The sequence below is a fragment of the Sarcophilus harrisii genome, chromosome 3 (assembly GCF_902635505.1).
Source record: "Sarcophilus harrisii chromosome 3, mSarHar1.11, whole genome shotgun sequence".
NCBI lineage: Eukaryota > Metazoa > Chordata > Mammalia > Dasyuromorphia > Dasyuridae > Sarcophilus > Sarcophilus harrisii.
The window spans coordinates 433,701,261-433,728,471 of record NC_045428.1 but is presented as its reverse complement, the minus strand read 5'-3'; the positions used below and the strand labels follow the sequence as shown (position 1 = coordinate 433,728,471).

At 35.6% G+C, this 27,211-nt stretch overlaps 1 protein-coding gene across 2 annotated transcripts; it reads right to left on the bottom strand.

Moving 5' to 3' along the window:
- Positions 1–234: 234 nt before the first annotated feature.
- On the bottom strand, positions 235–27,103 carry HSPH1 (heat shock protein family H (Hsp110) member 1). 2 transcript variants are annotated; one of them, XM_031960739.1, is made up of 18 exons: positions 26,918–27,103; positions 24,351–24,408; positions 22,936–23,076; positions 21,567–21,689; positions 20,464–20,563; positions 18,026–18,159; positions 16,838–17,082; positions 15,644–15,872; positions 13,406–13,512; positions 13,007–13,140; positions 11,350–11,558; positions 9,602–9,733; positions 5,942–6,079; positions 4,697–4,822; positions 2,540–2,647; positions 2,321–2,440; positions 1,849–2,010; positions 235–1,150 (listed from the first exon to the last, which is right to left on the bottom strand). In XM_031960739.1, the coding sequence occupies exons 1-18, from the start codon at positions 27,022–27,024 to the stop codon at positions 947–949; spliced, it is 2,577 nt and encodes an 858-aa protein (XP_031816599.1). In that variant the 5' UTR covers positions 27,025–27,103; the 3' UTR covers positions 235–946. The 2 variants fall into 2 exon arrangements, with proteins under 2 accessions (XP_031816599.1, XP_031816600.1); XM_031960740.1 differs by lacking the exon at positions 9,602–9,733 and having other exon boundaries at positions 723–1,150.
- Between the last annotated feature and the right edge of the window lie 108 nt (positions 27,104–27,211).

Below are 27,211 nucleotides of genomic sequence, written 5' to 3'. Positions count from 1 at the left end.
GGTAGGAGCCAAGCAAGTCCCAAGACCTTTCTTGCTTTTAGGGGAAAATTAACCTCAATTGCCAGGAAATGGGTAACTGCACCTACTACATGTGCATCCTTTCCCTCCTTTTTAAAAATAAAATGGAAGTAGGGGTGTAGGGGTCAGAAGATACAGACTGTCAACTTTCTTGATATCATTCCAAAGAACCTTCAATAGGTTCTAAATAATAAAAAAAAATAACCAACAAAGCCAACGGTTTAGAAATAACATTATATGAACTTTATTATTAAAGCTCATTAAATGCTTCACAATATCAGTTACAACAGGATCAACATTTCCTCCATTGGTAAATCTCCACAGGACAATGTACTGTTTAGCAAGAGATAAAATTTAAGTTTTTGTTCTGCATGCTACTAATACATTTCACTATCTTTTGTTTTACCCAATGAAATTTAAATAATAACAAAGAAAAAAGTCCTACCCTATTAAGACGGTTTATTTTGGAAAATCCTCATGAAGTCAGATTTAACCATATTTACACACATACACACCCACACACATGCGGAAATGGAGGGTAAGATGCAAGAAAACTACCTTGGCAGAAACAAATGCTTAAAGATTTTTAGTCACAACCCTCTTGAATGAGCAGTACATTTTTTTTTCCAGAAGACAAAGTCAATTTTCATCCTTACTGATGCAAATGGTTAATACTGCACAGAAGCTTAGTATGAATTCACAATTCCACAGGAATCTGAAAGTTACCAAGGCAATTTTCCCTTTTAGGATCATAATGACTACAGACTTAAGCTTTGCATTTTTTCCATATAATACACAAAAAATTTCTAAACATTCTTAAAAAAGAAAATATAAATAAGTCTCAAGTATGTCTCTTAGAATTACATACTACGGCAAAAATATTTTCTTCATCATTTGTTGGAAGTGACCCTGCTTAACGCCAAGTGATTTAGTCCAAATCCATATGAATAGTGCTGTTGTCACTGGGATGACAGTCTCCATTCTGATGCAGGCCTTCAGCATTCAGGTTATTTTTTACTTCAAAACCTTCATTCTTATCCATGTTAGGGCCATTCAATGTTTTTTCCTGCTTGGGAGATTCTACTTTTGGTTTTGGTTGTGTTACAACTGGTTCACAAATATGGGTTAATTCCTGAGACAAAAAAAAAGACAATAGTGTAGATAAGCTCTGCTTCATGCCTCTTTGGAAAGACCTTTCTTTTCTATTTTCTAATTTCTTATTCAATGCCAATCCTACTAAAATGGAACTTTACATATTGAACTCCTGAATAAATTTCAGTTTTGCAGACTCTTTTCACCACACCATTTTTCTGTATACTATGCAAGGAAAGGAAAGCAAGAGCTTGATTGCTTTCTTTAAGGAGAAAACTGGTCTGCAGTATTACTAGTAAGAATGTAGCAAGGAATTCAAGTTTTGGAGGGCAACTGAGAACACTGAAAGGTCCTGGGTTAGAATCAAGATGTAGTAGAGATGGACTTAAAACCCAGACCACCCTTTTCTGGCTCCATGACCAGCTCTCTAAACACTACATCACACTACCTGTTATTATTTAAGACTTTATTATATTGAACACTTTCTTTCCTTTTTTTCTAGGAGATGTGATTCAGTCAATCAACAAGCATTAATTAAGTGCCAGGTAGGGAGTGCTCAGGCAGAGGTGAGAAGACAAAAGGGCAGGTCCTCGGAGGCTCATTTGATAAAATTAGTCTTCTTCTTTGAGAATAGAGCTACTTTTTGATGACCAGGGAGCTCCCGCTGGGGATACATCTCACAGATGGATGTGTACTTAAGGTTTGGGGTAGAGAACAGGGCTACACAGCCACACTCACCTCTATTTTCATTTTTATTTCACTGCCACGGACAATGGGGTCCTGATCAAGGCTTCTTTTAGCCTGAGCATTCATGACATTATTCATCCACTCCATTGTTTCGTTGACAGACTTTTCAACTTTCTTCATTTCTGATTCATCAATGTGGATATATTTCTCATCCTGAATAGAGTGAGCAAAATTGGTTACTCTATGTAATTAAAATGCTGAAAGTATACCTGAAATAAAGGGCACAGTTAATAAAGCACATGCAGTAAATTAAAGTATTTAAAGGAACATCAATTCCTTCCCAGTATAATTGGGTTTGGGGGCAAATTCTCAAGTGTAATTGATGGAGCAGGAGGAAAACGACCCAAACCCAAAGTACCTATTTTCTCCTCTGTTCTGAGGGGAATTTTGCTAGTTATGGAAGTTTCCCCATTGGCTCATTTGCTAATGTTGGTTTCTAGGCACTAAATACAGAGGGACTCACTTTATTCCTGTAGTCGCCTGCTATTTTTGCATAGTGTTGCAGCCTCCGTCCCAATTCTTCAAACATTCTTGGTCGTTCCTCAGCTTCTTGAAACCTAATCTTAATTGGAGTGCCTAATTTCTAAGCCAAAACAAGACATGTGACAAACATTTCATTTATTCCAAAACTTATTTAAATTTCATAAAACAAAAGAATAGTCCCCCTGCCCAGCTATCCTACCATTAACTGGTCCAACTTGTCAACATATGCTTGTTTAGCTTGGTCCTCTCCTTCCTCATACAGCCAGTCTTCAGTCTCTGTCAAGAGTTTCAGGAAATTTTGATGATCCTAAAAAAAAAAAAAAAAAAAAAAAAAAAAGTTGAATATTGAGTCTAGGCATTCTTAATTCTTAAGAAGTATAAAGGTCTGTAAGAGTAGGTCTTGTTTTGTGAAATTGACTAGGCAGTACTGATCACAAAAAAAAAAAAAAAACAAAAAAAAAAAAAACAGAAAAAAAAACTTTGGAAAGGAAGAGTGGGAACTAGGACTGCTCTGCTCTAGATATGTGGAATTTTTCTTCAAATGAAATGAGTTAGTACAAGATTATTAAGCAGATCATCACCAAATAATAGCAAAGTATATATAGTATTTCTTGTTACATGTAAATTCTTCAAGAAGATTTAGAAGGAATCATGATGGTGTTTCTAATTAAGAGCCTGTTAAAATCATAATCTTGGGGTTTCAATTATTTCACCTGGAAAAAAATTGAGGAATCCAAGTAATTTTATAAGTAGTCCAACATTACTACACCTGGCTCAAGGGATTTTATCACTAATTTCCTACTATAAGGCAGGTTGGAAGAAGAGACTAATTCTTCCCAATTTTTATTTGCAAGTCAACACCTCAAAAGTATTGCTTTCACAATAAATAACCTTATGAAGAATATAAAAAATAATGATTATACTACACTTTAATATACATCAATGTTACCTATCTTTAATTTTTTATTTTCCCTTTCTGAGGCAATTGGGGTTTAAGTGATTTGTCCAGGATCACACAGGCAGGAAGTGTTAAGTGTCTGAGGCCAGATTTGAACTGAGATCCTCCGATCTTCAGGGCTGGTGCTCTAGCCACTACATCAATTAGCTAACCCCATTCATCTTTAATTAAGATCCACCAAGATTCAACGTTCTTAAACCAGTAAGTCTATCCACTAAGTTATATCAAAGGCTCATTTAAATAAATATTTTAACTGTTTATAACCCAAGCTCATAATTTTACTAAATTTCTCCCTAATTCCTGGAGTTTCAAATGTATTACCCAGAACTGTCAGATCTTCATCATACTTCCTTTATGCTTCCAAACTCAACAGATACTAGAGCTGAAGAGGAATGTTATGTTCAACTAAAATAAAGGGAACTTAAAGTGAACTGGAACGGGATTCACTCTTAAGAGTAACGGAGGAATAGAGCTGAAATATCCAGCATTAGTTCCAGTAACATTCTAAGTCCTCCCATGACCTGTTCTAGACCTAGGCTTCCAATTTAGAAAGAAACCAAATGAATACTTGAGATAGAGTTGCTTAATAAGCATCTGTTAGATGTTTATTTGTAGTTAGTTCTTCAAATATTGATTATTTCTTAGCTTCTTGAAACCTATTCTTAATTGGAGTGCTTAATTTCTAAACCAAATGAGCTACATGATAACCCTTTCATTTATGATGCAAAACTTATAGAAGTTTTGTAAAACTAAGCAATAGACTATATCCAAGTGTGCTACCATATAAGTGGTCTAACCCATGAACTTATCAAATGCAGATATCTCTGACATCAAAATCAATCTATTTGGAAGTAATTTGTACAGGAGATTAATTCAATCTATGGGAGCTGATGAAGAAATCCAAGAGAAAAAAGAGCTCAAACCAGATTTGGAGGTAATGGTTATCTTAGGAGTTAAGATACAAATGATAACATAGACTGAGAAATGGCAGTCAGAAATGAGAATCATGAGGATACCTTCTGCAGTATTTCTCTTCTGAATTGAGTTTGGGGACATGAAGGGAAAAAAAAAAAAAAAAAAAAAACACACACCCTGAACCAAAAACAAAAAACAAAACCCCCTGGAAAATTGCCAATGACCAAAAATTATAGAACTCGAGTTTGTGACTTTAGTTTCTGGCAGTCATTGAATATCAAGTGAGATAGGACTGCTTATCATCAGTACTCCTTGCCATGTATAAACAGACAATTCTGACTGATAAATTTCAGATATATGGGGCTTTCAGTTTCTAGTAAGTTTAAGCTACACAGTGCTTTGCAGACCAGAAAACAAAATTGGATAGTCAAAAGATCATACCATCAGGAAGAATAAGTCCCCTTGTTTAGACAATTACCTTACCTGTTCACATATGAACTTTTCATAGGGCCCAGATAGCTTATCCCTAAATTCATAGACATATTCTTCCACAGCATTTTTGGCATCATTCCTTTCTTTCTCAAGCTTGTCTTGCATGATCATCTTGCCCTGCAAAAAGAAATAAAATTTCTCAGATTTTCTGCCTATTAAACCTTGTTAAAAAAGAGCCCAAATATACTTACATTTTTAAAACTGATTGCAAATTATAAGTATCTAATATACTTCTGCCAACACACTTTGCTCTTTGGTTAGAAAGAATTACATAGGTGAATAACTTCATGACATTTTAAAACCATAGCAGTAGCTATCCTTCATTAAGACAGCTATAAATAAACTTAATTCATGAACATGAAGAAAATAAGTATAACTATTTTAATAACAAGACTTGTTATTCTACTTAGACAGTGACATTCTGATCATCTGCAATAAACACTATTGCAGAGAGAAGAAACATTCAATCTTCAAAAACTCTTATTTCAAACTATTGTAGTTTGATTGAAATAAGACTTCAAAAATTGTAGCCATTCCTGCAGTCTCTTAGCATAAAATTTAATAATTAACAATATCATGTTCGTTAAAATATCATCTACACTAGAGAGATGGCAAAGTATAATAAAAGGACTTTTCCATTTACTACCCATACATGACTTTCAGCAAATCAACCTGTATCCCTTTGTAAGGAAGGTTCTTTGCTGATCAATTTGAATCTGACACAATATTTTAAGAGACAAAGTTAGTAAAGCGCTTCACATACATTCTCATAACTCTGATGTAATGTACAACAGATTATTATCTTTATTTTGTTGATGAGAACACTGAAACTTAAGTCAAATGAGTCCAAAGTCTAGTGATCTGAAACAAGGTTATTGCTAAAGTTTTTTTTCTTTAAAGCCTCCTCAAATGTGACCAGTATTTATCCATGCACAAGCAGTTCATATCAAATATGTGCATTAAGAAATTCTATCAAATATAAGAAAATTTAATTGTGGATACCAGACAATTTCATTAACATAGTAAGTCCTGTTTTAGTTTAACTAGTAAACTACTAGTAAGTAGTTTAAGTTAAACTACTCACAGTTGTGAGTCAAACAGACTAGTATTTACATATTTTGATTGTATTGTTCAAATTAAAATAAAACTTATTTAAATATACACACATGAAATCAAATAAATAATATTAGCCATAATTAGACCTGTATAAGAGAAAATATTTGATTGGACACTTACTTCTGTCTCAATATACATATTGAGAAGATCTTTCCCCAACTGCCAGACCAAGTTTGCTTCAATAGGAAGCTCAACATTCACCACCTTTATTTTAGGTTTTTTAGCTTCTGGAGGTTGATCTACTTTCTTTTCATTTGCCTTCAAGAGAAAATAATTCTTAAGTATTCCTTTAAAATAACACAGATGCATTTATATAAATGAAATGGACTCGTCACTAAACTGAGAAATCATCTCCATCTTTAGCAAGGGTCATAAGCATAGTCAGAGAAAGGATAGTCTTATTGTTGAACTTTTGTACAACTATCAATAATCATGTATTCTAATGACTAACATACCTCATAGTCAGAATTTTTCGTGTATCTACTTAAAATCTCTCCTACGATGCTTATGCTATCCTCCCAGAATTATGACTCAGGCCCCTTATTTCTCCATCTTTGTGGCTCTTCTGTGATCTCTTCAAATTCTTAACATCCTTAGTTTAAGAAGAATGTGATAGTATTTCAAATGAAAATTTAATCAGAGCTACTTACAATTATTTCTCCATCCCAGCTAAAATTAGCATGTACAAAACTATAAAAGATCTGATCTGGACAATCACTAATGTGACTTTCTGGAATTTTGGCCTAAGGAAATAAATACTTAATGGGGATTTGACTATTTCTACTTCAGCTACTTTGACCTTCCCTTCTCCCCCCAATTTAGCCAGCTTTGCAGGTGACGGAAAAAGATTATAAAATGGTCTGACTCAGTAGCTACCAAGTTTGTTTTGTAAATAGATAGCTCAACCTAGAGTCAGAAATCCTTCTTCTACTTGTTTGCTATCCATGCTTCTCCCCCACTACTAATTTAAGGGTATATATTTCCACATCCTGCAAGCAAGAGACAATTTACAAAAATTCTGGCTCATCATACTAAATGCAAGGCAAGCTGATCAGAAAACAAATATGATACTTCAAATTAAGAGGAGAGTAGCTGGACCATAAGATATTATGGGATATGATGCAAAGGATATTAAGGAAATTTATAGATTAAAAGTATAGGATAAGATGGAAATTCATAGATCATCTGAGACAAACCTGATTAAGTTACAGAAGGGACTAAAGCTCAAAAAGTTGGGGACCAAAGAAAGTTCACAAAGCTTGTTAGCTAAGTTGGTCCCTAAACTGACCAAAATTATTTCTACTAAAAATTTCACTTCCTTTTGAAGTACTAGAATATTTCAATAGTAACTATTAGCATTTCTACTCAATGAGTAGCTTATGTATGGTACAGCTTCTTCCACCAAGTGAAAAAGCAGATATGGCTAATGTCAAAACAGTTATCCCTTAATGACATCTGGGTCATTACAAGGATGCATAAAAGTGAATAAAGGACAAACTATCTCCCTGAGAGATTATGTTGTCTAATGACTATCATGCACTGCAACATGTTATCTAAATAAAGAAGAAATACAGATGCTGACAAGAAACTACATTTTGGCATTCCACCTAGACCAGACAATCAACATCTCCCAAAAAGAATGTATCTACAATTTGATCAGCCAGATAGCCATCATTAGTACTGGTACTGTTAGCTGTTGCTACCACTATTGATTAAAGGAGAGAGAAGGGAGGTTAAACTGTTGTTGAAATAAGCAATGTTCTCCTGACATACAAAAAAATGACAATAAGAACATTTATAGAAAACTAAAAAAAAATGTGATCAGTGGGTGAAAGGTCAAGTCAAAGGAATGACACAAAGACTAAGAAAAGAATGACTATTTCTACCCACAGATCTAAAGAAGGCATGAGGAACTATCTACATTTTAATACCTCAAGTAGTATAGAGGATCATTTCAGGATCCTTTTAAAGAACACTGCTTCTGCTGTTTGGGATGAAACTGTCAAGAATAGGTGTGACAAACCAAACTTGAGGGAACTACTGTTACACAATGGAAAAAAAAAATGACAAAGTTCCTGGACTTGATGGCACTGCATTGAAGTAAGTTAGGCTGAAAGGGAAAAGGTAATGCTTACATGTCTGCATATTTTAAGAGATTTAAAGAGTATTTAAAGATTTAAATGATATTTAAAGAGTTTTAAGGTTTAAAAGAATCTATTTGTACCTTAATAAGGAAAGCAAGAATGACTAATATTTTATTATCAAACAGGATATGAAAATTTGCTATTAGACAATTTCTAGAAGTGCAGCATAATATGTAACAATCAATGAAAACTTGTGATAAGAACAGATATTGTCATCCCTTGCCTATCAGAATGGAGAAAGAAAAGCTATATAATTAGACGAAGTTCAATGTTTCCATATAGTCGTTTTTGATGCTATCAATAACTTGAAGAATTGAGAAACTCTATAAACTTTGTTTACAAAGATAACCATTCATAAAGGGTGTCATGCTAGCAATTATGTCACTGAAGCATATAAAGATGACTTCAATCATAACCTATAAGAGTGCCTCCAAGAACTTCATCAGAAACACAGAATTGAAAACTATAAATGATTTTTACAACTATCAAAAAGCACATGGAAACAAGATCAAGACCACTACTAGGACCTCTCAGATATAGATTTAAAAAGGTCTATACAAAGGAATGTTAGGCCTCTTTATAACATGGTTGTGAAACCTAGATTTAATACAGACAACTGAATAACTTTAATTCTATTGATCGACCTTGTTTAACTGGGGATGGGATGGAGAAGGGAAGAAACTTATAACCAAACTACAAAACTTGATTATAAAGATAAACTAAGATTATAAAGAGAAAGACATCCAAGCTACTGCGATATCACAAGATGAAAGATGGTAAGTAATTGAAGACTTGACATTGGAAGCACTTTAAGAGACTAACTGAAAGAAAGCTTAGAGCAATATGGTAGAAAATATGAAACATGCATCTGGGAAACAGCAGAATTTCAGGAAATTCTGTTATTAAAAAATGGAGTTACTTTCTTTTGAATAAAAATTCTGGATAAATAAAGCAGAAAGGCCTTTTAGATCAACAGTTACTAAAGGACAAATTTCACATGCATTCAGTGCAAAAAAGACAGAGTAGCAAGTTAGTTTTTAGTTCCACTTGCACATGCAAACCATTACCAACTGAATATATCGAATGTTCTATTAGAAAATATTGAGAGGTGGCTGTATAAATGCAAACTTCATGGGTTGCATAAATGCAAACATATAAATATAAAAAATTATATTATGGAGGAAGAAAGAACTGTTTTAAAAATGTTTTGCTCATTATTTGTTCTTCATAGTTTTCTCAACACAATACAAAATGACTTTAGGAGTAAATATACTAAGAATCAATCTATCTACACATTTATTTTCTTCTAAGTTAAAAAGGTAAAACTTAAAAGTGATCAACTAAAAAAGATAAATACACCTCAGGGACACATGCAATACAATTATATCTATGTCTGTTGCCATCAAGAGTTAATATTCTAAGGTAATGAATTAACTAGTTTTCTACTACTAAATGGCAGCAAATCAAAGATTGCTTCAATTAAAAACTTTTGGAATTAAAGCAAAACATTGGATTGACTTAAGTATTGCAAGTTGATAAAAAGTTAACAGAAAAATCCTACGTAAGAATAAATTAACCTGATAATGCTTACACGTTGTAATATCGTCTAATGGAATGAACTAGAAGAATCACTCACTTTGTCAGCATCGGGAATTTTGTTTTCTTCAGAGGGAAGGTCAGGTGAAGGGGGACACTGTGGAGTTTGTTGACCATCAGTTTGTACCTGGGGCTGTGTTCCAGCGTCACTGTTGTCTTGCTGGATATTTTTCTGAAATGAAAGCCCAGGCACAAAGGATGTAGAAAGCATGTGTACTTGATTTTATTAAAGCTAAAGGGCATCAAAAGTCAGTACACTCAATTTCTGCTATACTGTAGGGGAAAAAAAAAAGATGTCTAATAAAAGCAAGCTGAATGAATACATATTTGAAACTGAGAAATTTCCAACCTGTAAAAAAAGTTGGTTGAAATTAACATAGCTGTTTTAAAATTTAGGCAATGTGATGATGACAACTACCAAGTGTTATCAACATATTTCAGAATCATACACAATTCTCCAGAATTCATAATGCCATGCTCTCAAAAGTGACAGCTCTTATTCTATGCTCTGGTCTCTGGTATGGCTCTCATTCTCAGTTGCAATATTCAGAGTATATACAGCCAACTCTCAATTACTTGGAGAGAATGCCTTCATCCTTGAAGTCTGTAAATTACGCAGAGTCCTTCATTTTTCAATGTGGTCATGAACACTCCACAAGGGTTACTAAAGCAGAGAGAGGCTATTTTGCTTAGTAGACAGAGCAAAGAAATCTAGCTAAAAGTTTAGTAGGGAAGATTTTTGGACTTTTTATAGATAAAAGTCACCTTATATCACTAGATGATTGAGAGTTGGCTATAGCTTCTTTTATTCTGAGGAAAGCTCCAAACCCTTATCTGTTAACCTACTTGTGACTCCCTTTCAGTCATGTAGGCTTCAGCTAAAGCAATACATGATTCCTATAAACTTTACTAGGAGTCCAAAAAGGCAGGGGAGAGCAAATTAAGGCCAAATATACCAACAGAGATGTTTAGAGCTAATGAAGGAATACCTGAAAAAAGCCTGGTAAGTTTTTCTCCTTTGATTGAAGCGACTGCTACTTGCTCAGTATCACTGAGAATTGAGTTATAGTTTTAGTTTTGATACATGAGTTTCCCTAACCAAAATCAGTTTGAAAATCCCTGATGAATACATTAATAAGTCGCTATGCTTTGGCATTTTCTCTCAATGTCATTACTGGCTATGCAGGCTATTATTCTGAGACCTATGTTACATAGAAGTTCTTTGTCATTGTCATTCACAGTAAGTAATAAGTTATGCTTTTTAAAAAAAAAAAAAAAAACCAGTGTTTAAAATCACAAAAAGAAAAAAAAAATCATTCAGGAATATAAATGCCAGTTTTTTTTTTTTCCATGCAGGGTGGTAGGGTAGGATATCAGCTTTAATATTTATTAGACAAACAAAATAGCTTTTTCTATGGTATAAGTGAGGTAAGCAAAACAACATTCAATAAACACTAAATTATTTCAACCTATGTCTAGCAGCATATGAAATTAACAAGATCTGGAATAGTATTTAAATTAGAAACTCTCCATTGCTTTAGGTAATGGTTTAAAGACAAAAGACTAAGTAATGACTGTAAAATTATTATTTATTGCTACTTCTACTAAACAATTTTTATAGATTAGAATAAATTTTATTTTTAACTCCCACCAACCCCATAAAGTGGGTCATATCATTGCATATATTTCATATATATATATATATATATATATATATATATATATATATATATATATGTATGTATGTATACACTCTCCTCCCCCCTTTACCCATGTCCTCAAACTTACATCAACATCTGCATTTTCAGGTGGAGGTCGATTCTGATGCTCCATATCTGTTTCAATGGAGGAACCCTCACTTTCTTCTGTTGGGATTTTCTCTACCATTGATGCAGTAGATATTGTGAAAATGCCATGAGTGTTGACACGTACTTTAACTTTAACTTTAGACTTCTCTCCATCTCTCTGAGCTGAAACATTTTGTACTACAAAGCGGCCTAAAACAGAGGAATACATTTGGATGATTGACGGAGACTGATAATACTGATGTCACAAAAACTTTAGGAAAGAGAAAACAGATACACACCAAATCTAACAGGCTACTCTTCTCCCCTGGCCCTCCATTACTCTGTTACATTTCTTTGCAGGCCTACTTGACACATCCTCTTCCTTTGAATAAAGCCTTCTTAAACTACTCTAGTAGTTCAAATCTTCTTTATCTCTTAGCTTATGCAGCATCTGCAAGTTGTATCAAACATTCTGCAGCCTGGAATATACACTAATACATTCTATAAGGCTTTTTTGAATTGGTTGACCTATACTCATATCTTAAGTGGCTCCTAACTTCAAGGTCAATAATTTCTTTGTACTTCTTCCTAACAAGGGCAATAAAATAAAATAATTATACTAGTTAACATTGATATTGCATCTCCTTTGTGTTAATAGTTTTACAAAAATCATCTTCTTTGATCCGCCCAACAACCTTGGGAGGTAGGTGCTATGAATGGCCCCAACTTACAGATAAGGAAACTTTGGCAAACAGAGGCTAAGCTCAGGATTACATAGCTAGTAAAGTGTCTCTTAGAATGTAAGACTAACAAAAATTTAGAACAAATTCAGCATGTATATAATACTTTTAGGTCACTTCAAACACTATTGTAACTTTCACTACTGCATCTTTTAAAGAGTAATTTTAAATAATTATGATTAGTCAACTCTACTCCTTCCCTTCTGTGTTTTTTGATAAAAGTGTGGAAGATTTATAATTGAGAATAAAAATGTTAAAAAAAAAAAAAAATTTAATTGTCATGGTGAATTTCAAAGACAGCCACAAAAATCAAGTGATTACTGTTTAAAAAAAAAAAAAAAAGATTATAATGGGTTTGGGCTGTATATGACATTCTATGTTTTATTTATTTTTAAAAAGTTTGGGGCAGGAGAGCAAATTCTATGTAACAGTTATTTTCTTACATCACCAGTCAGTTTCTTTAACCATAAAATGAGGGCTCATACTAGATGATTGAGGAGGTGACTTGCATGACACATTCTTGAATCTAGGCTCTAACACTTACTAACTGTGTGACCAGAGTCAAGTCATTTAACATTTGAGCATCATTTTACTCATCTGTAACAATGGGTACATCACCTCTTTCCAGGGTTATTGTGAGGATGAAAGGAAAACAAAGTGCTTTGCAAACCTTGAAGCACTAAATAAATGTCACAGACTAAAATAACAGGTAAGAACCAGTATCATAATATAAAGATGGTGCTTTGTGGTGTTTCACCTTCTGAACTCAAAAATATTCTCTTCGGTTTAAAGAAAGTGTTCTTAGGTGCAATATCCAGTGTCATGCAGTTGTTAATTACAATACCAGGATTTTTTTTTTTTTTTTTTTGGGGGGGGGGGTTAGAGGGAGAATCAAAAGACTAGGGCCCTTGTACTTACCAATTTTTGCTTCTGGGTATGGAAAGCCTTCAGGATCAGAGTAAAAGGCTTCTAACTCAAAGGGACCTTTCCTATAAAAAGTGAGAACTTTGGAGAACGGAGCGGCATGATTCCTGCTGAACACTTCATGAACACTAAGATTAGAAGAGAAGACTAAAGTCATTAATAGTTCCATTTAATGCAGTAAAATAACCTTCAACTAAATCCTAATAGCTAACATGAAAATAATGCTTCTATCTCATTGTTTCACCTAAATAAATTTAAGAATAGTAACAATTGATTCAAAGAAGTTTCTATTAGACATTATCTATGAAAATCTACTAAAGCATATTAGGTTTTTTTTTCTCCTGTGTATTAAGACAAAGACTTTCTTTATTTAGAGAAATATCAACTACTTACCCTTCAGCATCTTCAGAGTCATTATTCCAGACTAAAGAGATTGGGAAAGGAACTGCATCTGTGACTGAAAACTCTCGTACTTTAAAGGCTGGTGAGAGGATGGCACACTGAAAAAAAAGAATACAAGTTATTGCTGGATTGTCGTGGCTCCTTACAGATTTCTGTCAAGTCATACTTGGTTTTAATGCTTTTTTTTTTGTTTTTTTTTGTTTTGCTTTGTTTTTTGTTTTTTTGGTAATACAAAGATAGGATAGGATTGAAGAGTCTGAATGTTTTTTTTAAAACTCTGGTTTCCAAATGTCTTTCCAAATCACCTATACAAATAAGTGAACATGTAGAATCATTTCTGAAAAGTTATGCATATATTTCAATAGTTTTAAGCCACAAGACTTGGCTCCTGTCCTCAACTTAAAATAGATAAAATTTCTAAAATAAAGATATAAGAATAACATATTCTGAACACATTTAACCTACAGGGTTATATATTTCAACATTCAAGTCTATGTCAGAATGTTCAATATTTTATTTTGCAAATTGGAGAAAAGGGTGACTTTTAGGGTAAGCACAAACTGCTCTTAAATTCAGTAAATAAAATGAAAACTTATCTATCTAACTCACCAGAAAGGCATTATGTATGTGTCAATAGTCTTGAAGTGAGAAAGGATGAAGTCCAGGTCTATACCTAATTGTTTCTATCATTCTAGACAAATCATTTCCCTTTTGAGAATTTTAATTTCCTCCAAGATAAAGCAGGCAGTGGGGAACATAGACTAAAGGTCTGCTAACATTAGGAGAAACAGGATGGCCAAGGGAGATAATCAAATCTGCTCTGGAGAGATTTCTAAGAGACAGAATTTAGTTTCTTTCAAAATGTTTGTTAGAGTTCTACATGCTATGAACCAGCATTTTTTTCCAAAGTTCTTGATAAACTTTAAAACAATGACAGCTTTGCTATTATTACTTGTATTAGGCATCCCACAAAAATAGCTTCCCTTCAAAGATGTAATTTTCTGCAACTTTGCTTTTCAAAGACAGGACAACTCTGACTTAACAGGATAAATCCAATTAACATTAACTTTACCACAGGCTAACATGTGTTTAAATATTTGCAAGCATGTGTACATCTCTAACCATTCTATTAGCAGTACCAGATATCTATACACAAAAGAGACCAAAAATCAGGGAAAAGGACCACACACACAAAAAATGTTCACAGCAACTCTTTTTTTTCCCAGTGGCAAAGAAATGGAAATTGAGGAATTGCCCCTCAATTAGGGAACAGCTGAAAAATAAGGGGATGGCTCCAGAGAAAACCTGGGAAACTTGTATGAACAGATGCAAAATAAAAGGATTAGAACAATTACGTAAGAACAATACTATTATAAACAACTTTGAAACATATTTACCTCCAGATATAAAGCTGTTAAGACTTAAGAGTTCAGGTTAAAAACATATATACTAAATGGGTTTCTGAGATCTTGAGTTGAGGGATTCAGTATGTGCCTTCCCTTGAGACTTAAAAAACAACCACTGCCAAAACAACCCAAAGAGACACTGAGGGGAAATCCATTCAAAGGCTAGGCATGTGTTAGTAAAAATAACAAAAATTTCCTATCACTCAGTCAGCAAAAATCAATTTTCAAGGTAAAAAGTCTTCAGTTTGAAAATGGAAAAAATGACAAATTATGATTAAAGTTGGCCAAGGGAAAAGAACTGCTGTCTTGAGGCAATATAACAGCTGGGTATGGACAGCAAAGGTTGGCTCTGCTAATGTCTAAAGAATAAACAGCCCCAGGAGGTAGCAGATTCTCCCTCAGTAAAAGTTTTCATGCAAAAGTTGAATGATCATTTACTGATTATGATGTTAAAGTAATTCTCCTTCAGGTAACGGTTTCTGAAGTTCTGAATTAAGTGACTAAGTCTGTTATTTTTATCTGCCTTCCCTTGAGAGACTTAAAAACAACCACCATTACAACAACCCTGTTTTTAGAGACATGTCAGGAGGAACAATAAGGACATGAATGAGAATGCCAACTCCTTTCAGTTTTAAGAAACTGTAGTTACATCAAAGGCTTTTTGCAAGACACCCTAGATGGGAGTAGGCCAGGGACATTTTAGGAGTCAGGTATCTCCAGGCGTGGGTTATTTCTTTACATGTCTTAAGTAAGATGCTACATAATCATATCTTCTAGAAATCTTCAATATATTTTTTTTTAAGTAGCTGAGGGCAGTGCTTACCTGTAGCGCACAACCTCTGGCCACAGCTTCATCAGCATTCAGAGTAGTGCTTATGTCTTTCCCAAAAAATTTGGCAATCTTCTCTTTCACTGCAGGGATTCTTGTAGTGCCTCCAACAATCTCTACAGCACTTATATCTTCTACTTGGAGCTGGGTTTGTTCCATTAATGAGGTAAGGGGCTTGTCTATCTTTTGCAGGAGATCAGCACATAACTCTTCAAACTGAGCTCTGGACAAGGAAAGTTTATTTTTAAATAACAAAACAAAAATTACCCAGTAACTCTAGAGTTTCAGGATTTAAACGTGTAGACAGTGAAGTGCTTTCTAAACTTAGAAAACCTTTTAATATATAACCCAGAAACATGATTCGCTATTGATTGACTTACTCCTTGAACCAGCCTTTACCACACACCTATATGCTAGGGGTTGGGAATATCAAGACAAAAATCAGATATCCTTCTTCACACCAGAGTTTATATGCACATATTTAAGTATACACTATACAAATCCAAAAAAGCTCTTCCGTTGGGAGCAGAGGTAAATCAAAAAAGGCTTAATGTAAAAGTTTTTTTTAGAGAGGAATTCCATCAGGTGAAGATGAGAGAGTATATATTCAGACATGGGTGAAGTAAGGTACAAAAGTATAAAACCAGGTGATGGTGTCACACATGAGGAAGAACCAGTTGTATCATGGAGAGAAAGGAGCAATACATTAGACTGCAAAGATGGATTGGAGGGTAGTTTGTGAAGGCCTTTGAAAGTCAAAGAAGCTTCTATTTGTTCCTAAAGGCAATGATGTATGGAGAGAAGAGAAAACTTTAATGGAAGAAGTGAAATGGAATGATACTTGAAGCAGAGAGAATTACAAAGCTATTTTAACACTCTAACTAGTATGGTAGCTTTTTGAGTAGCGAGAAAGGAATGAGGACACACTACTCATTCTTTTCGGTGCCCAAGTCAGTTCATCTCAAAAACTTTTGAGTAGCCAATATTTATAACCTCAAAAAGTTTTTAAAAAATCCAGTCAAAAGACTGCACTAAATATTAAAATCTATCTAAGATACGGCCCCCCCCCCCCCCACTTTGGCACTTTTCAAAATTGTTTATTAATTTTGGCTTTAGTTCTGTCTATGAAAATAGCTTAGGGGAATATGTCTTGATTCTCTTGAAAACAATTTCACATCAACAACTCACCTGTTCATCTTTCCAGAAATATCTATATCATTCATAAAGCACTCAATATTCAGCGGGAGGTCCATACTATTAGAGCTCATCAGCTTTTTCAGTTTCTCACATTCCTGATAGAGACGTAGGAGCGCTCGAATTTTAGATTTGGCATCCAATTTGTATTTAGTTTTAATTTCTGCACAGAAATGCTCCACCAATTTTTCATCAAAGTTTCTCCCTCCCAAGAAAGGATCAAAAGCTGTTCCTAGAACCTAATTAAAAAACAAAACAAAAAACAAACCATTAACTCATTTAGAGTCAAGTTTCTAACTACCATTCCCACTCCCTTAGATGTCATCAAGATGCTCTTCTAAAGAAACTTAAAAGCTTCCCTGGATAATTTACTTCTATAGATTATGTAGAATGAGAAAATATTAAGAACTTTTTAAAAATAGAAAATCGTATTAACTATCATCTGTCTCAGTTTCTTAGAATGAGAAACTCTCAGATGGTGAAAGGAACTTCAAGGTCATCAGTGCAAGCCTTGACCTGAAAACATGAATGCTTTCTATTACATTTCCAAGAATGAATAACCCAGCTTCTGTTCTGCAATCTCTTATGACAGGAAACACTAGTATTCAGAAGCTGTTGGAAATAAACTCAGCCATACAGTAAGCTCTGCTCTCTGCCCTCAGTTCTGTCCTTTAGAGTCAAATCCTAACTTTAACCCTTCTCTACAGTACTCCAAGTACTTGAGGTTTTCTTTTCCACGCTAAATATGAGCAGGTTCTTTAAACCAATGTTCACAAGATGCTTTTCCACCCTCCACCCTCACCCCCAATAACGGCAGCCTTCCTTTGAATTCATAGTAGCCTGTCAAAACTTTCATAAAATGTCTAGAGCTGGACATTACATTCCTTCACAGACAAGATGATCATACTTGCAGGGACTCTGGATCAATGGGTAAACATGAGAGGACCTGGGTCAAAACTTTTTTTTCCCCCGACATAAACAGCTTTCTGGTCACAATTCTTCTTCTTATACTTTATTTTTTTTTTTCATTTTACTTGCCAGGATTTGAACCCCATCACTGGGTTCAAATGAATAGAAGAAAATACTGATCTGGTTATGATCAAATATTTGTTACAGATTTGATTGTTTAGTTTCACTAAGTTACTTTAATTTGAACTTGTGACTTATCTTGGAGAAATGTACCTTCACTTTACTCTTGTTGAAAGCACAGGCAGATACTTGGAAAGCTGAATGTCCCATATCAACAAAGACCACAATTCGTGGTTTCTCTTCTGCGCCTGGAAGATCTTGTTTATAAATTCCATAATTCAAAGCAACTACAAAAAAGAAAGAAAGAAAAAAACAAGTGGACGAAAGAATTAAAACAAGTTACACAAAACAATGTAATTCGTAATAGGATGACATGCAGAAATAATATAGAACACTAAGATGAACTAAATGGAGAACGTATCCTTTTTATATAGTCACTGTTTTTATAGAATTTATAGAATATTCTATTTATAGAATAGTCACTGTTTAGTTTCATTTGCTTTTGAAAATATAGCATTATTGCAAAAAATAAACATGGAAAATCTTTGAGAAGTTGCAAGAAGTTCAAACGAAGTACAAGAAATATAAAAAAAAAAATGGATGATGAGGACTTTGAATGTCAGGATAAGTCTGGACCTCATTTGGTAAAATATTTATTTCCAACAAACAAGGCTGTACTTTTTTGCATTTCTGCACCAACCCCCCCCCCCCAAACCTCATCAGGGACCCCTAAAGATTCCCCTGCATTTCCCCTCACTTTACCACTTGCTATTTATTTTATTTTATTTACAACCTGTTTTCATTTGAAGAGAAGCTCTTTGAAGACGGGAGTGTGTGTTTCTTTTTCATATTTGCATAGCCAGCCCTTCACTACAGTAAAGTACTTCACGTAAGTTTAATATCTCTACAAAATGAAGCTGGTATTTGAATAGGGAAGTAGAATAGAAGTTAGCAAGAAGTGCCTATGGGAAAGATTAGTTTGGCAGTGTTAGGCAATTTAAGGGGACAAATACTGGAGTGGCACATGTAAACTAGAGAAAGAAAATCTATTGACAAGGTTTGTTTAATACTCCAGTAATGAGGATCTGACCTTGGTTATTTTAGTAGGAAAAAGAATTGTAGAAATCAGCAAGTCACTCAGGCAAACCTTTTTTAAACACTATGTGCTATGCACTGTAGCTATAAAGAAAGGCAAAAAAAAAAGAACTTGATTGAGATTATGAGGAACCTTGGAAAATAGTACCAAAAGTCCAGGGAAGAAAGAATATACAAAAGGAGGGGGCAAAGTAAAGCAGATGTCACTAGGTTTGACATTAGGTAAAATACAAGTCCATTGAGATTTTTATAATAAATTGGTCACATGAATTTTGAAAGGGTAATTTGAGTAGAGTAGTTGGTAAGAAAGCCAAAACACAAAAATGATTTTGGGGATAAATAATGACAGAAGTGAATAAAGATTACTCTTAAATATAAAGTAGACTACTTTATCTAGAAGTTTATAAGGATACTTTAACTGTAGTTAAAATGGTTAAGTAGATCAAGGCTTGAGGGAAAGTTGGTCTAGAATAACAGTTCTCATGGTGTGATGTTTGGATTTCTAGGGGTCTGCAAGACCATTTCACACTGTTCACAAAGTCAAAGAAATTTCCAAAGAAATACTAAGATATTATTTGTCTCTTAAGAATTTCTTTCTTTTCTAACTATATACACCTCTATGAGGCAGATTTTTCCCAGATATTTCAAATAATAGATTATAGCAGATTAAAGGCAAAAATAGATTTAAGAATCTAGCTGCCTTCTATTCCTCCACTAAAAACATTAAAAGAGATATGCAAAAATATATTTAAAATGCCTTTTTTGTTTTTTTTTTTATTTTGGAAAAAATTTTTTTTTCCATAAAAATGATATTCATGTTAAGTAAGATATATTAAAAAGGTTATTGTTATATCAGTCTTAGCTTGCAACATGGCAAATATTTTGTTTATAAACAAAAGCTCCGGGGTCCTCAGTTTTTAATACTCTGAAGGGAGAATCTGAGCCAATATAATTTGAGTTCTGAAAGAAAAAGCCATATCAACTCCACCAATTCTATCAAAAGTGTAGGTATTTATCTACTTAAAATCTAAGGGATAATTTAACATCTACATATTAACCAATAATTACAAAGTTTATAAAGTGGAAGGTAGGTTGTTCTTTAACCATAAAAATAAATGACCAGGATAGGCCTTACTCTATGGATGAATTTAATCCAAGAGCAGAAAAATCCTAAAAGCTTTCCTCGAGAAACAATTATGTTAACACCGTTTCCTTATCTGACACTCTTTGAGGTTGTTTTTGCTGTCTGATCCAACCTGTGGCTTCACTGCTATAGGGAACTCCTAGGAAACAAATTCCCTCTTTCAGTGTAAATTGACACCTGCACGACAATTTAGAATTATCTTTTAACATAACCCAAAGTCCACAAATAAGGTCTAAAAGAGTGGCATACTAACAGGCAACTTTGTTTATATTTTATGGTTTTAACCTTCTTCCTCTGGCAAAAGTACTTGAGATTTCTTTCTAATGCTCATTCTGCACTAAAACTTTCTTACCCGCTGTCATGTCATTCATTAGTCTTAGGCAGTTTAAGCCAACAATCTGAGCAGCATCCAATACAGACCTTCTTTCGGCATCTGTGAAAAATGATGGAACCTGAAACAAGATGATTTGAAAAATTATTTTCTTTGTCAATCTTACTTAGGTTGAATGTCTTCACAATCATCCTTTGATATAAAACAGCTATTCTGTCTCTAAAGAAATTAATAGTGAAGCTAGAAAGTGAGTGTGGTCCCAACTACTAGATGGCTTATATTTGGGAGTTCTGAGCTAGAGCAGAGTTTAGTTGATTAGACGTCTGCCCTGATTCTGTCACCAATCTGTAGGGGTCCCCAATATTATCTAACCAGGGGCACACTAGTCCATTTTGGGGGAGAAAAAAGGGCAGGATGAAGTTTCTGTACTGATCAGCAGTGGAATTAGGCCTACAAGTGACCAATGAATTTTCATGTTGGGCAAGAGAAAGACCCAATCTCACACTTCATTAAAATATCAAATTATTATTTAACATGCTCACAGTTTAACAAGACCAGTGGCAAAATATGGGTCTGTTTCACCATAGCTTTTTTCAAATAATACTTTTTTGGTGAAGTAGCTGTCCCAAACAAAGTTATCTTGCAAATTGATGCCAGACTTTAACTGGCATATTAAGTAACTAACAGGCAATTCACATAAATGACACATTTTTTTTTTTTAAAATGTCACACTAAGCAGTTATGAACTGTCCATCTAGACATGCAAAATACGGACTATCAATCAATTCAAAATGTAGACATAAGGCCAATGATTCCTTCCACATATCTGGAATGTTCTGGTTTGCAAGTGTCTTAAAGTATGTAGTATCACAGAGACATGCCCAAATAATAGCTCACAAGATGAAGATTTTCAATTATGCCCACACAATTGTAGTGTATTTTCTATGGCGGGATTTAAATTAGATTATGAGTTAGTCTCCAGCATATTCTTCAGGGTAAGGAAAGAGCTAACAGCTAGAACAATACTGGCAGATGCTAAAGAAATCTAAATTTATCACCTTAACTTGATGAGCACAGCAGATAATTTGTTATCTTTTCTGATCTGCTATAATACAACTACTTACTGAAATAACACAGTCTGACACAGGTTTTTTGAGGTTGTTCTCGGCAGTTTCCTTTAACTTGGTTAACAGCATAGCAGTTATTTGTTCCACACTAAAGTAATGTTCTTCATCCATGTACATTACCTATTAGGGAAGAAGAAAGAAAAAAGGCCAAACCATTTAACTTACCTTCCATAATTAGTATATGCCCTATTGTTTCCCTTTCTTCTAAGGGTATTAATATCCACAAGTCACGAACATAAATTAGACACCAAGCACATTTTCAATGGTACATCCATTTTTTTTCCCTCCAAGGAACTGAAAGCAATGTCCAGAAAATGTTTATTATGAACAAAAGATTCATCTGTTAGATGTTTTCTGTAGTTGTAACAAAATTGTCCTTAGAAATTGTTTTGTAGCTACAATTCAAGAAAAGTTCAAATCGACCAACTACATTTATTATATACTTTATTATTAGTAAACCAGTTATTCTGCCTTCCAGTGTTTTTCTGCAGTTGTTAATACAAAACTATTCAGGTTTGTAAAACAATTTTAAAATACCAGGTAGAGTTTTAGTACCTTTAAACTCTTAAGATTCTGTAAATTTAGAACATCTCATTTCTCACTTGAATTGTAGAATGTTTGTGAGCCTGAATCATAGGCATATTTTCCTTAAATGCTTAAACTACTACAATCTACCTATTCTTTACAAAACTATAATCCAATTATTTTAATACTTCCAACTTCCCTTATATTTAAATGGTCATCTTATTTTTCTCCTAAAGGTTGAGATACTTTTTAGAGATATCTTACAAGTAATATAGTCATATGTAATTTATTTCCAATCCCAGTTTTATGAATATTAGGTTAAACTAACACTATATAACAAAAGATAAGAAAGAAACTAGTCTAAAACAAAGCAACGTGGCTACTGATTATTCTTATTTAGTCTGCAGTTAGAAATGAGGAAATATAACAAGCCTAATGATTTAAACAAACCGACAAATCAATTTAGCTTTTAAAATCTACTTAATTTTTAGTAGCTTGAGAATTTCCAATAAGTTGGGGAAAACTGACAAATTGCTTTAAGAGTATATATAATTTTGCATAACCTATTAGATTCGTGTTATCTTGGGGAAAAGGGGAGAAAATTTAGAATTCAAAATCTTACAACAATGAATGCTGCAAACTATTTTGTAACTGGAAGAAAAATTTGGAGTTCTAAATCCTATAATGATGAATGTTGAAACCTATCTTTACATGTAATTGGAAAAAAAAAAATACTACTACATTGCAAAAGGCCAGCTCCTACAATCATGTTTTCATTGTGAATAATTTCTCTACCAGATTATAAAAAAAAAAAAAAAAAAAAAAAATTCAATCACATTACCTTTATTCCAACGCCTCCATTTTTCATGGGAACCAAGTCGAAACTCAGATTTTCTTTTTCTTTTTGAACAAAAGGATCATTAAATGCTCGACCGTGAAATCTCTTGAAGCTATATACTGTATTGTTTGCATGAGTGATTTGCTGAAGGAAAAAAAAAGTTTAAGGTGTTTACTCTCCTTCTTTCCTACCTCCTGGGAACAATACCCTACAGTAGCAGTTAGAACAACCCTGGTGATGATACACATGTAGATCCCAGTAGATCCAAGGTCATAAAACTTCCCTGAGCAGTAAACTTGCTTATGGCCATTCTTTCAATAAAAACAAACTGAATGACTAAAATTTTCTTACATCATTTTTTTTTTTCCTGAAGCAAAGTGAAAACGAGCCACAGGAATGAATTCTTTGCTGCTTTAAAATCACTAAGGCATTGTATCCTATAGCCCAAAATGAACTTTCAGAATTTTTTTCCTTTCAATGACTAAATGGGTATATCCTCATGTGAAGAGTATAGCTACAAAAATACAATTCAAACTATCTTAAATGGCAATATCCCAACAGAGTCATTTTTACTCTCTATGTGGAACTTGCTCTGCATGTTTCTTTTTGTTTCATTCTGCCTTCATTTCTTTCACTCTTTATTTCAGAAGATTATCAGTTGAGATCTGTAAGGAACCTCATAGCAGAGTTCAAGCTCTGCATTTAATAAATTAGAAAATTGGGGCTCAGAAGCTAAATTACATAGAATTAAACATTATCAAAAATGAAACAAGAAATTTCAAGTACTGGAAGATAGAAATGTTAACTACAATAGGTACATAGTATCTCATTCAATAAAATAAAAAGGTCAAGAATTCATATAATGCCCTAGGATAGCCCCCAAATCCTTGTGCCTAGTTGAGCATTGTGGTGTGAAGCCTAAGATACATAAGGCCTGATAGTATTTACTTGGCACCCCTGTATTCTGGTGTACTCTAAGTAGGAAACTTCTGTCTCATGAAGTAGACCAAGGTCCTCTGTCAGGGAACGGAAACCGATCAGATCCATCTGGGACCCTGACCCCTCTATAAAACCTGACTGGGTTGACCCAGATGTTTCTGATATCAAAGTAAGTGTGTAGATTGCACAAAGCCTCAGCTGACTTCCTCACTTTCCTTCTCCTTCTTGGCATAAGGACATGCTGTCCAAGGAAATATGCTTTTTTGTTCTTCCTTGCTTTGACTGTCTAATTATTAGGCCTTGTGGTAAGAAGGGACCAATAAAGGTCTATTGCTTTCAGGGTTCACTAGCATATCTCACACAAACATACGTTAATTATTTAAAGACAATCTTAACTTAGATAATTCTGATGAACATTTTCTATTTACTCTTTGCAATTACTTAAGTGACCAGAACTATTTCTTCCCCAAAGAACATACCTGATTTTTAGCTGCAACTCCAATTGTTCTGTTTTTTGATCCAAAGGATATTACTGATCTGAAGAAGAAATATATGCCACATTTAAAACTATAAAAAGCAACATTTTAACAGGTACTGGGAATAATTATCTAATTGTAACCACAGGCTCCAAGTAGAATTCCAGAAGGCTAGGAGCTCCACAGAGCAATGACCATGCTTGCCAGCCTACTTTGATAATGTCTTTAACATGATGTCAGAGCAGAAGTTAAGTTTTTGATTTAGAGAATATAACTGGAATTCCATAGCTATATGCTCTTCAATAAGTTAATGCTGAAGGTTCCTGGTCCCAAGCATATTTAGGAATATCTTCCAGTAATAATTTCAATTTATATTATTGCCACAATATCTAAGTAATGTTTAAATATCTTCTAAAATTTTTCTGACCCAGAATTCTTTTCCTCCTCTCCTTTTGAATGGAAATGGGAGCAGGGATGAAGGCAAGGATAATATCCTGAAGTCCCTCCTTTTTCCCATTTCATATACTATATTCCACCAAGGACTGGAGTATTAATCTTTAACCCAGAGTTAACATGTAAAACATTCATTTTCATAATTTATTACTACTAATACTTCCATAATCTCTTTTGGCATTTATATATACTGAAATAAGCAAGTGGTATCTTGATTACCACTGAAACTAATCTACACATGAAGGGAAAAAAAAAGGGGGGGGGGAACAGGAATAGACAGAATGGCAAGTAAAAGGCAGAAGACTAGTACTGTAAGTAGAATGTCACTTAAATGCCAGACCTCTATAGAGAATTTACCCTATCACTGAAAATAAAACCCACAGTAAAGACAGAAAAAAAAAAGGGGGGGGGAGGGGAGTTGAAGCCTACATAATTAATTTATAGGTTAAAAAAAAAAAAAAGACTCCTAGACTAAATGCTTTAAGGATGGAGAAAGGCAAAGACCTGAGATATAGGAACTGGAAGATGAAAGGTTGGAAAAACACTGGTAAAGTAAGGGATTTCAGAGCAGTTTGGCAAAGTAGCAGGGACTACAGTTTCTTACTCTGTGTAAAGCCTCCACTAGATAATTTATACCATATTTCAGTTTTAAGATTCTACCATTTTAGACCTGAAGTTAAAAAGTACTTTCACAAAAGGGTAGGATTCCATTTATTTGCTCATTTTACTTAAAAACAAACAAACAAAAGGTAAGGGGAGACATATAATGCAAGTAACGAAACACATTTTCAGACCCTCGTTAGAGATTTCTAATCTTCATTGAATTTAGGAGGACACTTAAGAGCCTGTTTTAATTGACTAGCTAAACATGTACGATTAACTTGGGTTGTTTTTTGGTCCCTACTCCAGCGTCGAAGGAGAAAGTTTGGCTAGGTTGAAGAGACATCACACGTTTTCTGACGTCTGCTTCCCCAGTTTTCCAACACAGATCTATCAGAGGCGCGCCTCGTCCTCGTGATAATAAGCAGGTCTCTCCAAACTTTGGCTTAGAGAAGCCCAGGTTTCTGGTTTTAGGTTTGCCTCCACAAAATGGTGGTCACACCTAAGGGACAAAAGCAAGGGCTGCCTTTCGGCCGCGTTTCCCGGCCCTGTCCAAGTCGTCCCCAGCTCAGGGAGTCGGCTAGGACAACGTGCTGGGTACAATCTCGTTAACTGGCCAATGGGGGGAGCCTTTCTGCAGCCCGTCGCCACAGAGGAGGCGCGCAGCATCTTCTCTGCTAAGCGGCTACGGGGAGGTTCTGGCCAAGGGCAGCGCTTCTGCATTGTTCCGCGGCACTCCGAGCCCGGAAAGCACGAGCGGTCTGCCTTCTCACTGCCCGGGGCGCCGGTGCCCGAACAGCGGAGGCTGCGGCCTCTCAGTCTCGCGGGAGGCCCACGCACTGGTGCGCAGACGGTCGCCGCCAGCCGGGCGGGGACGTCGGGGAGAGAAGCCCCTCCCTGCCGTCCGCACCCCAGGGGGACGGCGAGCTCTGGAAGCTTCCGAGGCGGAGGAGCGAGGGTGGCCGCGGCAGGTCGCGGATGCTCCGCTGTGCGGCGCTAAGCCCCACGCTCTGGCTGGCAGCCGGGCGGAGGGAAGGGGGAGGGCGGGCAGGCAGGCAGCCTGGAGGCGGCTCCGCCGCGCAGAGAGAGCAAAAGCCGGGTGGGGGGAAAGCGGGGGCGATCGGAGACCCAGGATGCTCCCTGGGGGCCGGCCATAGAAACCGGGGCAGAAGCTCGGGCTTTGTCGCAGTCAGATCGCCCAAAAGTTGACAAAAAAGACAGAAAACGAATTAATGATGGTTTTCCCCCCACCCAGAACCACCCCTATGCCCGTTCCAGAGGATACCCTAGAGATGAGCCCTCCATTCTAGTACACCCCCCGTGTTCTAAAGGAATCACGCCCACTCCTCCCGGCCCCAAACTTAAGAATGGGGAGATGGTGGAGGCGGAGATGCGCGTGGAGAAAGAAGAGCTCCAACACCTGACTCTCAGCCCCTTCCCCTCGCCCTCCCCAAGCCGCTTTTTCACCTGTCTCCCTCCCCCCCCCAGTCGCGGCCCCCTGGGGCGCGCACACTTACGGGGTGCACCGGTCGCTGAACTCGTTGGCGATGGTCTCGATTCCGCCAGCCCGGGCCACCGCAATGTAGCAGCTCTGGGAGCCCACGTCCAGCCCCACTACCGACATGGCTGTAGCTGCTGTTTCCTTCTACTGCCGCGCACTGCTTCTCGCAGGGTCCGCCCGAGCGCTGCTGCTGCTGCTGCTGCTGCTGCTGCTGCTGCTGCTGCTGCTGCTGCTGCTGCTGCTGCTGCTGCTGCTGCTGCTGCTGCTGCTGCTGCTGCTGCTGCTGTTAATGTTGCTGCGGCTGCTGCTG

Bases quoted from the DNA above. Each gene is read 5' to 3' on its own strand.
- HSPH1 (XM_031960739.1), bottom strand. From the start codon at position 27,024: ATGTCGGTAGTGGGGCTGGACGTGGGCTCCCAGAGCTGCTACATTGCG. The intron at 23,077-24,350 runs GTATGTTCTTTG...TTTTTCCTTCAG, and splicing joins GAGTTGCAGCTAAAAATCAG to CAAATCACTCATGCAAACAA. The intron at 11,559-13,006 runs GTAAGTACAAGG...CCTCTGTTTTAG, and splicing joins ATACCCAGAAGCAAAAATTG to GCCGCTTTGTAGTACAAAAT.